This window comes from Natrix helvetica (assembly GCF_964273705.1).
Source record: "Natrix helvetica genome assembly, chromosome: Z".
Lineage (NCBI taxonomy): Eukaryota > Metazoa > Chordata > Lepidosauria > Squamata > Natricidae > Natrix > Natrix helvetica.
In genome coordinates, this window is record NC_138554.1 from 130,657,103 (window position 1) to 130,666,812 (window position 9,710).

General features: G+C 50.0%; 1 protein-coding gene across 4 annotated transcripts; it reads left to right on the top strand.

The window, feature by feature from the left end:
• The first annotated feature begins 511 nt into the window (after positions 1–511).
• MNX1 (motor neuron and pancreas homeobox 1) lies at positions 512–9,710 on the top strand. Of its 4 annotated transcripts, XM_081932648.1 has the most exons (5): positions 512–1,312; positions 2,170–2,334; positions 3,279–3,407; positions 4,849–5,009; positions 8,044–9,710. In XM_081932648.1, exons 1-5 carry the CDS (start codon positions 724–726, stop codon positions 8,419–8,421), a joined length of 1,422 nt encoding a protein of 473 aa, XP_081788774.1. In that variant the 5' UTR covers positions 512–723; the 3' UTR covers positions 8,422–9,710. The 4 variants fall into 4 exon arrangements, with proteins under 4 accessions (XP_081788774.1, XP_081788775.1, XP_081788776.1 ...); XM_081932649.1 differs by lacking the exon at positions 3,279–3,407; XM_081932650.1 differs by lacking the exon at positions 2,170–2,334.

Sequence of the window (9,710 nt, forward strand, 5' to 3'; positions counted from 1 at the left end):
AGAAAACCACCCTTCGTTGCATTTTCATCAGGTTCTCATCTGGTAATGTTAATTTTAATGATCCGAGATGCTTTCACCAAATTACGTGCAAAAATGTAGAAAAGGCTCAGCAGTTTTGTCCCTGATCCCGCTTGACAATTTACAGTCTTTTATTATCGCCGGATTGAACTGAACTTTCTCTGTTCACCCACAAGTGGTTGGGCGCTAGCTAAATATAGAAGTCTTTATTCAGATCTTTTTCTCACCAACCTGCCGTCCAACAAAATCTCCAATCCCTTTCACCCCAAAGTAATTGCCCCCCCAAGCTTTGGAAGGGAGCAGGAAGCCGTTTCGCTTGGGCAGGGCCAGAAGGTGCCAGCTTTGACAGGTGTGAGCCGCGGCCAATGGGCAGCTCCAGAGCCCAGCTCCGGCCACCAATCGGGTCCGCCCTCCCGGCAGACCAATGGGATTCTCGCCTGAATCTTCAAGGCCTCTGAATGCGCAGCTGAGGTGTCTCAGTGGCTCGTGGGGCGATCGAGAGCGGCTGTCGCGCATCCCGGCCAGCCGTGGGGTGTTTCTTCGGCTGGGAAACGCGGAGCTGCCTCCCCGCTTGCATAAGGAGCGCCAGAGGCTGCGGGAGCGACCGTCGGATCTTCGCCCTCTGGGCTGTCTGTCGAGGCGTGCGTCGCGATGGTCACCTGCACCTTGTGAGCCGGGGAAGCGCCCGGCGTGAGTCTGAAGCCGATGGAGAAGTCCAAGAATTTCCGTATCGACGCGCTGCTGGCGGTGGATTCTCCGAAGCCGGCGGCAGCCTCGACGGCTCAGACCTCTCCGCTGGCCTTGGTCACCTCTCTGTCCGGAGGGCCAGGCAACACCAGCAGCAGCTCCAGCTCCACCTGCAGCCCGCCCTCCTCGGCCGAGGGTCACACCAGCGCATCGTCCGAGTGCCTGAGGACGGAGAGCCCATCGCCGCCCCGTATCCTCAGCGCGCACTGCGGCTTGGTGCCGAAGCCCGGCTTCCTGACGGGTGGCGCGGCCGCGGGTGGTCCCCATCAGCACCCGCACGCCCACCCCCACGCCGCTCTTGGGCTTCAAGGCGGCGCGGGGCTGCACCCCCAGGCGGCCCTTTATGGGCACCCCATGTACGGGTACCCGGCGGCGGCGGCCGCCCTGGCCTCTCAGCACACAGCCCTCTCCTATTCCTACTCCCAGGTGCAGCCTTCGCACCCGGCTGCCGACTCCCTCAAGCTCGGCGCCGGCACCTTCCAGCTGGACCAGTGGCTGCGGGCTTCCACCGCCGGGATGATCTTGCCCAAAATGCCCGACTTTAATTGTGAGTATGGCGTGGGGGCTTCGGGGAACCCCCAGTCCCTCTAGCCAGCGCTGGGTGGCTTGACGGGTTTCCCGGGGGGTGGGTGGATAGCGGGTGGGCGAGTGAGACTGCCGGGAACTGTAGTATTCCCAACGTATTTGGGGTCCCGAGCTGGGAATAGCTGCAGGATGGAGCCTCCTGGCCTGGAGAATATCACAGCCCCTTTACCCGGCATGTGGGGGGGGGGGAAAGAGCCCAAGAGCTGGCGCTTCATGCCAAGGCAGTCCTTGGGCGCGCTAAGCCTCGCTGGCAATGCTGGATGCCGCGCGCGTGTCGGGTGTGTAGGCCGGAGGGACATATTTGCCGGCGCGCGTGCATCAGGTCCTCTACCGAGCAGCCTGGGGCTGCGGTCTAAAATTCCAACGCCCTGCCTGGGCTGGTCTCTCTCCTCTCCCCCCCCCCCCACGTCCGCCAGAGCTCTCTACCGGCTCGTTCGCAGCGGGAGGGGGGAATAGGGGTGTGTGAATCACCCTTCGCCTCCCCCTTCCCCGAGCTACCTTCAATTGTTTGCCTTCCACGTGGGCTGGGCTGCCCCTTTCATCGGCGTGATGGGAGATGTAGTCCCCAGCCTGGGGAGGGGCACGGGGGGGGGGGGGCGGCCAGGAATGGGGCGGGGGGGGGGCTGTGGTGGTAGTGCCAGTCAGTGAACTCGTCAAGGCTCCTGACCGAGGCCGGAAAGCTAATTTGTTCCCCCAAAACTTCTTGTATAGTAATGACCCAAGAGGCATTTGCTAGGCCCCTTCCTTCTCCCACCCCTGGGGAGCAAAGGAGGCGGGGAGAGGATTTAGTTAGCATCGGGGTTTTGATCTCTTGACTAGGCACTTCCGAGATGATCGGTACCTATTCGACATTTTCAACCACTACCATGGTGGTCAACCGATTTTTCTTCCGTGAGCAGTCCGTGGAATCGGAGATACGCCGGAGCACTGCAATTGGGCTGGATTCGGAAAGGCGGATTTCTGTAGTAAACGTTGAAAGCCGAGGTTTAAATCAGTCGATTACAGAATTCTTTCCCCCCCCCCTTAAAAATAATATATCCAAGATAACAATTAATTTTTCTCTAGACTGCACTGTATATAGAGCTAAGTCGGAGTGAGGCCTCATTTGCTTTTCTTGATATCTCTGTAAAATAATAGTAATTACAGATTTCCTGACGAGCTTCCTTCCTGACATATTTTAATTGTGCTGAAAAATTTCCCAGAAGGTAAGGATAATTCCTCCCAGATTGTCCCTCTCTTTGTAAACGGGACCTTTTGGGAAGACGTGGGGGGAGGAGGATCTAAGCAGGTGGCAGATTGGAAATCTTGGAAAAATAATATTTAAAATGCCATAAGCGTAAATTTTTTTTTATTCTAAGTAAATCTAGATTTAGGACTCTATTTTACCTTTTTAAAAAAAAGCCGGTCTCTTCAACCGGTTAGCAGGAGGCAAGGATGTTAATAAAGGACCAATTCGTTTCGCCCTGAATTCAGCGACTGCTGAAGTTTATTTTGAACGAAATCGGTGGCCTTAAGTCGGGCAAAAAGACGCTCGCTCCCATCCCACTTTAAGATTCGAATCTGAGATTCGACTCTTAGCGGTTCGTTCTCACGGGCCAAACGTCCATTTTTAAGAATGACCCTCGTCATAATTATGCCAATGACACTCCGGAGGGTTATGGCAACTCAGCGGCATTTTTTTTTTATTTCAAAGCGCCTTTCGGGGTCTTTGCAATAAAAGACCCCCAAGGCGGCGATGGTCGCTTGAGCGCCGCGGAATTCTCAGTTCCCCTGGAAAAAGCAGGGAGCGGCGAGCGGAATCTGCCCCACCGTGCCTTGCCTTTTGCTAGCTGAGCCTTTCCTTGGCAGGCTTGGCTCAGGTCTTTCCCCACTCCTCCCCCCGCCCCCACTAGGAATTAATTGAAAACTAGCTCCGATTTTCCCGCCAGCTCTCCGGGTCACTTCGCCTTGGACGACAGAGATGCTCGCGGAGGAACGCACCTTCAGGCCGTGCTCTGAGAAGAGAGCCACGTTTCCTGCTCGCGAGGAAGCCAAGGAACAAAGCTCCGGAGAGGCGGGTGGGCCTCCTGCAGCCTTCACTCGCTCTCCAAAGGGAGGATCGGGGTGGTAGCGAGGTTGGAAGGGGGTTCCGGGCAGGGCAGTGGCCCCGATGGAGAGAACTGCCTAAAGAGGGGGATCTGGGAAGTCCACTGGTTTGATTTTCTCTCTTGCGTGGGGAGGGGGCACTGATATTTTGTTGGCCGCTTCCCCTTCTGGGGAGGGCACTTAGCCTTTTCTTTTTTCTTTTGCTTTTGTCCAAAGGCAAAGGTCTTCGGAAAGCTGGCGAGGAATTTGGAGTTGCTTTTGAATTGCTCCATGATTCAGGGCGCCCAATTTGAGTTGATATCTTTTTTGGGGCGCCCTGGCAATGCGAGGACTCAGATTCCTCTTCTACAGCTTCCAACTTCGATCCGCATCTCCCCATTTAGAAAAAAAAAAGAGTCCAATTTCCTTCTTTCGAATCTAAGGCTAAAAGGAAGCCGCTGGAATTTTTGATCCATCCTGAATCCTATTAGGGATCCATTAGGATCTGCAGTAATAATCTCTCTTGGGTGTAATAATCTTTTTTGGGTGACCACTACATCAAGTCTGCAAGGCTCCAGGCAGCGCCTACACGGCAGCGAAGGGAGACGAAAGGTCTCCCTTTCTTCTAGCGGCGATCCAGATTTTGCCAGTTTCCCTTCTAACCAAAGCCTGCCTTCGCCTCCTCGGCTGAAGCGCAAGGCAGCCCCGCGCACCTTCAGCGGGGAAGCCATTCACCGGGGAGCGCATAGGGCTGAGCCTTTGCTAGTGAGGCCTCACTGGAAGGTCCTAGCCCTTGGCTCTCGTTGGCGAAAGGCTGATTTGGAGACAACCGAAGATCTCCATTTGTCTGTGTGGGGCGTGTCCTTTTCCAAGTAGGAAAAGTTTACCGGATTGAGTAAGCCTCTTTCTCCCCTACATACCTCTCCAGTTTTTTTAAAAAAACTGGAACACGAATTAGATGCCAAGGGATGGATGGCGGATCTCTTACGAGCCGGAGTAGGGAGAGGAGGAAGTCGTTAAGGACGCACAGCGTCGGGATAGGCAATCGGCAGGCAAGGCAGCCCACCGGGTGAATCCCGAAGCCTCGCTAGGTTCCAATTCACAGCTCTCCTGGCCTTGGTTGAACGTGCAGCGACTTCAGTGCCCCGAGTTTGGCGCGGCCTCAAAAGGAGAAGCCGCTGCCCCGAGGACGTTGCAGTCAAAACACGACCAAGGGACGGTCAGAGAGAGGAGAATACGTCCTCTTGAGTTTGCTTTGGATTGGGGAAAATAGATTTTCTCCCAGCTGGTTTCTTGTCCCATCCAACTGGGGTCTTCTGTTATTTGGCTTACGCCGCAGAAGCGGGAATGCAGCGCCCTCTAACGGCGCTGCGCTTCACCGCCTGCCGTGACTCACTTCCTTCCTTTTTCCGTTTTCTGACTCTTTTCCCGCAGCCCAAGCGCAGTCCAATCTTTTGGGCAAATGCCGACGGCCCCGCACCGCGTTCACCAGCCAGCAGCTTCTGGAGTTGGAGCACCAATTCAAGCTCAACAAGTACCTGTCCCGGCCGAAGCGCTTCGAGGTGGCTACGTCTCTCATGCTGACCGAGACGCAGGTGAGTGTGGCTGCGTCGGAGGAGGGGTGGGTAGGAAGGGACGCCTCCTCCCAGGGAGCTCAGCACCCTTCGCGTGATAGGGAGGGCTCTTTCCCAGCCCGCAGCTTTTGGAAGAAGTTTGAATCCATCCCCAGGGCTTTGTGAGGGACGTAAGTAACTCCTCAACATGGTACAGCGAAAGGAAACCCTTCATTCACAACAATCAAACAATTCACAACAATCAAACAATTTCTATAAAATAAAACTGTAAGAGACATTGGAGTTCCTGCAGAGATTCCTGGTGGCTGAGCCACTGGTTTCAATAGTCAAAATAAAAAAGTGGGGAAAACCACAATCATATGAATGTAGAAATTGGGCAAAGCTATGTGAATGGTGCTTAAATAGACACAATGGCCCGAGATCACAGAGACTTCTGTTTACATAAGTTTTGTGTGCTTATCAAAAAGAGTACAGGATGAATCAGAAGAGTGGCAATGGAATCAGAAATGTATCAATGGAAAAAAAAACTTCATTAGTTTGCCTTGTTCAAGGCAGCTTTCAGAATCCTGAGAGTTTTGTTGGCTAACTTCAAACTAGAACAGTGATGGCGAATCTTTTTGTTGCCACATGCCGAAAGCATACAACAGCGTGCATGCATATGCCCACACCCAATATGCAATGGTGTGTGACATCCCCCCCTCTGTGTGCCCCACCCCTGCACACATATGCGTGACCCCGCTGCACTCCCCCTACCCCCCCCCCGGCATGCGCACACTTCCCCTGTGCCCCATTTTGGGGTGCAGGCCCCCCTGAAGCCTCCTGGGACAAAAAATGGGGAAGGGGGGGCATCCCCCAGTGCTCCCCTGTCCCCTGTGCATGTGCACATGACTCCTCACCCCTTGCGCATGCACATGTGTCTTTTGCATGTGCAGGAGAGACCCAAAAATCAGCTGGCTGGTGGGAGGCATGCACACATGCATGGTGTAGCTAAACTGGGGTGACAGCTTGCATGCCTCCAGAGAGGGTTTTGCGTGCCACCTGTGGCACATGTGATGTAGATTTGCCATCATGGAACTAGAAGGTACCAATAAGGAAGGCAGTTTTAAGCAACAACTCATGTTACTCAGCATAAGCAGAAACAGGCTACGGCATAAACATCCCATGAGAAGGTTGTCCAACTGGCATTATGGAAGGAACAAAAAACTTGAACCCAGGCTTTTCTTTCCAAGTTCATCAGGACGATCTACTTAATTCCATACCATTGTTTAAGCTTTGCTCACCGGACTGCTTTGGTGTTTATTTTTAAAGAATGTAAGATGCTTTCCCTTCTCTAGTTCCATCGTTCCCTTCTCCTTTGTAAACTTTCCAGAAGCTTAAATCTCATTTCTGGTTCTGGGGTATACAGATAGTATGTAAACATAACTGCCAATCTCTGATTAATTAAACGTGCCCTGAATTTAGCTTTCTTGCTGGGCAATCTTTCCACAGCTGATTTCTTTAAATGTTCACACCCAATTTCCCACTCTCTGGCTCCCACCATAAAATCCATTCTAAACAAGGTGAGCAAACTAAGAGGATACAAAATGGAGTGGAAGGAAAATAGACAGGAACCACATCTGGACTGCTGTGTGCATTTTAAAAATGGAAAGGGGCGCATAGGTGTTACATTTCAATTCTTGGGGTAAAGTGGAATCTAAACAGAGGGAAGAAATGGCAAAGTATTTGATTTAAATTCTGGAGAATAAATTGCTTAAATTTAACAAGTTTGAGAAAGAACACACACACACACACAGAGGAGGAACTTCATATCTGCCTTATGGGGGAGGTCTGATTGTCCTGTCATATGATTTACACACTTTAGAGCAGGAAACTGTATATTTTAGGAATACTGCTGGCCACCAAATTCTATCAGCTACAGCCAGCAACCCAACTTGCAGTGACTTCATTAATTGATTTTAGCATTTGCAAAACTGGAGTCACAAATTTCAGTAAACCATCCTACAACCTAGCAGGATGTGTGAATTTAGGCATGGCCCTTTCTAAATCATGTTTGTAGCTAGTTCCAACTGAGAAAAGAAGATCTAAAGCTCATGGTTGAATTGTGGAATTCTTGCCACTTTGTCAACTCGGTTGTTTGTTTGGAGACAAACAAACTAGGTAATATCATCACCAACCAACCGGCTTAAAGAACTCTAATTATTAGTTTAAATCAAGAGAACAACCATGTTTTAGGGCAAGGCATGAGCCTAGAGACAATCCCATCCAAAGCTTGGTATCCAATCAGCCTTGGTTTGATTCTTTCCTTTTAAAACGCTTTCCCTGGTCAAATTCTGATTGCAAATTTATAACTGGTTCACCAGCACACAGAATAGGTGCACCAAAGTCAAACTGATAAAACATATATGGTAAAGTCGTAAGGTAAATATTGCTTTGATGTATCCTCACTTTGAATGCAAGTATTGTAGCTAAGTATTGTGACACAGTGGCTCAGTGGCTAAGATGCTGAGCTTGTCGATCAGACAGTTGGAGTTCGGCGGTTCGAATCCTTAGCAGCATGTTACAGAGTGAGCTCCCGTTACTTGTCCCAGCTTTTGCCAACCTAGCAGTTCGAAAGCACATTAAAAAATGCAAGTAGAAAAATAGGGACCACTTTGGTGGGAAGGCAACAGCGTTCCATGCGCCTTCATGCCGACCACATAACCACGGAGACGTCTTCGGACAGTGCTGGCTCTTTGGCTAAGAAACGGAGATGAGCACCGCCCCCTAGAGTTGGGAACAACCAGCACACATGTGCAGGGGAGCCTTTACCTTATTGTACCTAAACCAGAGTATCCCCATAGCGAGGTAGAGGGAAAATAAATTTAACAAATAAATGATGAAATAAAACACCAATGGGCAAACTATCATTCCACTCCTGGTGGACCCATGTGATGGCTGCCTAAACCAAACGAGGTTATGAGAGCCGAGCCTCTATGGTTTATTCACTCAGCCACGGTGGAAGAAACCATGTCCTTAATTGTGTATGAGCCCAGTCTGTTTCCCCTCCCTTCTGTAGGTGAAGATCTGGTTTCAGAACCGACGCATGAAGTGGAAACGGAGCAAGAAGGCCAAGGAGCAGGCAGTCCAAGAAGCTGAGAAACAGAAGGGTGGAAATGCTGAGCAGGACAAGGGGGCAGAGGAGGGGCAGCTGCTGCCAGGGGGGGCTGAAAAGAGCAATGTGGGTCGCCGCCTGCAGGGACTCAGGGATAGTGAGCCAGAGGAAGAGGAGGAGGAGGAGGAGGTGGAGGAGGAGGAGGAGGAGGAAGAGCAACATTCTAGACATTGCTGTCCCTACACCTCCCCTGACTGCTCTGATAAGGATGACGGTGGGAGGCAGCCCCAGATCAGACATGGGGGAGCCAACCCACAGCTGCCCCAGGATCAAACTCCTTAAACATTGGGGGCTAGCCACACTGGCTGCCCTCCTTCCTACCTTGGATTCCAGCAAGAACCAGACCCTCTAATCCTCTGGTCCTTGCTGCCAAGGCAGCCTTTCTAGTGCTGCTCCTCTAGGTGCCTTGGGCTTCAGCTTTCCAAATTCCTAGTCTGGCTGGGGATGATAGGGCATGTAGTCCAGTGCATTTCGAGAGTACCAGTCCAGGTAGGGCACTTCCAAACTTAGTTTTTCACTTGTGCACCAATTCCCAAGCTACCTTTCCAAAATTCTGGCCCACAATCTGTCCCAGAAGAATTAACTTCTCTCACATTAAAGATTATTATATGGGTGTTAGGATGAATGCAGAGAGTTCCTTTGATACAACTCACCCGTGACTTTGGGCATCAGTTGTTTAGCCCTCAAAACATCTTTTTGGTGTCTTTCAATGGACACCGAAGCTACATCGTTTTTCAATCTTTGATGGGAAGATTAAGGTGCCAGTTCTCTTATGTATACCTTGATGTAACCTTCAGACTTCTCACGAACCTTTCAGCTTGCCAGCCACAGCCAATGGTCATAAAGAATTAAAGACCATTGCAAATGCCACTACTATGCTCTGTTCCAATGCTTCTCTTCCCTCTCTTCCACTTCCATTCTATCAATAATGGTGACATAAAGCATCATTCAAAGAATGAATCACAAGGTCAAAAATGGCACTTGAAACTTTTTTTCTCTCTTGAGGTTTGGTGTTCTTGAACTGCTATGAGAATGTTGTTGTTTATTCTACAACAAGCAAACTAAGAATGTTACACAATGATGGTTGCAACCACACAGAATCTTCAGAGGGCTTTATTATCTTTATTTTTATATACTGTATTTATATTAAAAAAAATAACCTCGGCTTATGCATGCTAAATTATTAACCTCCCACTGTCTTCACTACACTTAAAATAAACAGTTTTATACTTAACCTGTGAAAGTTTACTAATTCAAAACAACTGGGTTTGTGCCTTTTCCAGTAAGGTAGATCATTAAGTTGGCCAACTCCTTTCTATAACTCCATAAAAAGGAAGAACTTGGAGGATAATATTTCTTGTTTCATTATTGGAGAGGGGAAGAAACTATGGTGAGAAAAATATCATGTCTACTTGCCCAGTAAGATGTAGCATGAACACCCAATCATCCACCATTGATTTCCCAATAAAATACATTTGGAGTTGAACCAAATTGGGAAGACTTTTCTTCATTCAAAAATGTAGGTCAGAGAAATGGCCAGAAACAAATGAGATTCTTGAAGAAAAAAAGCA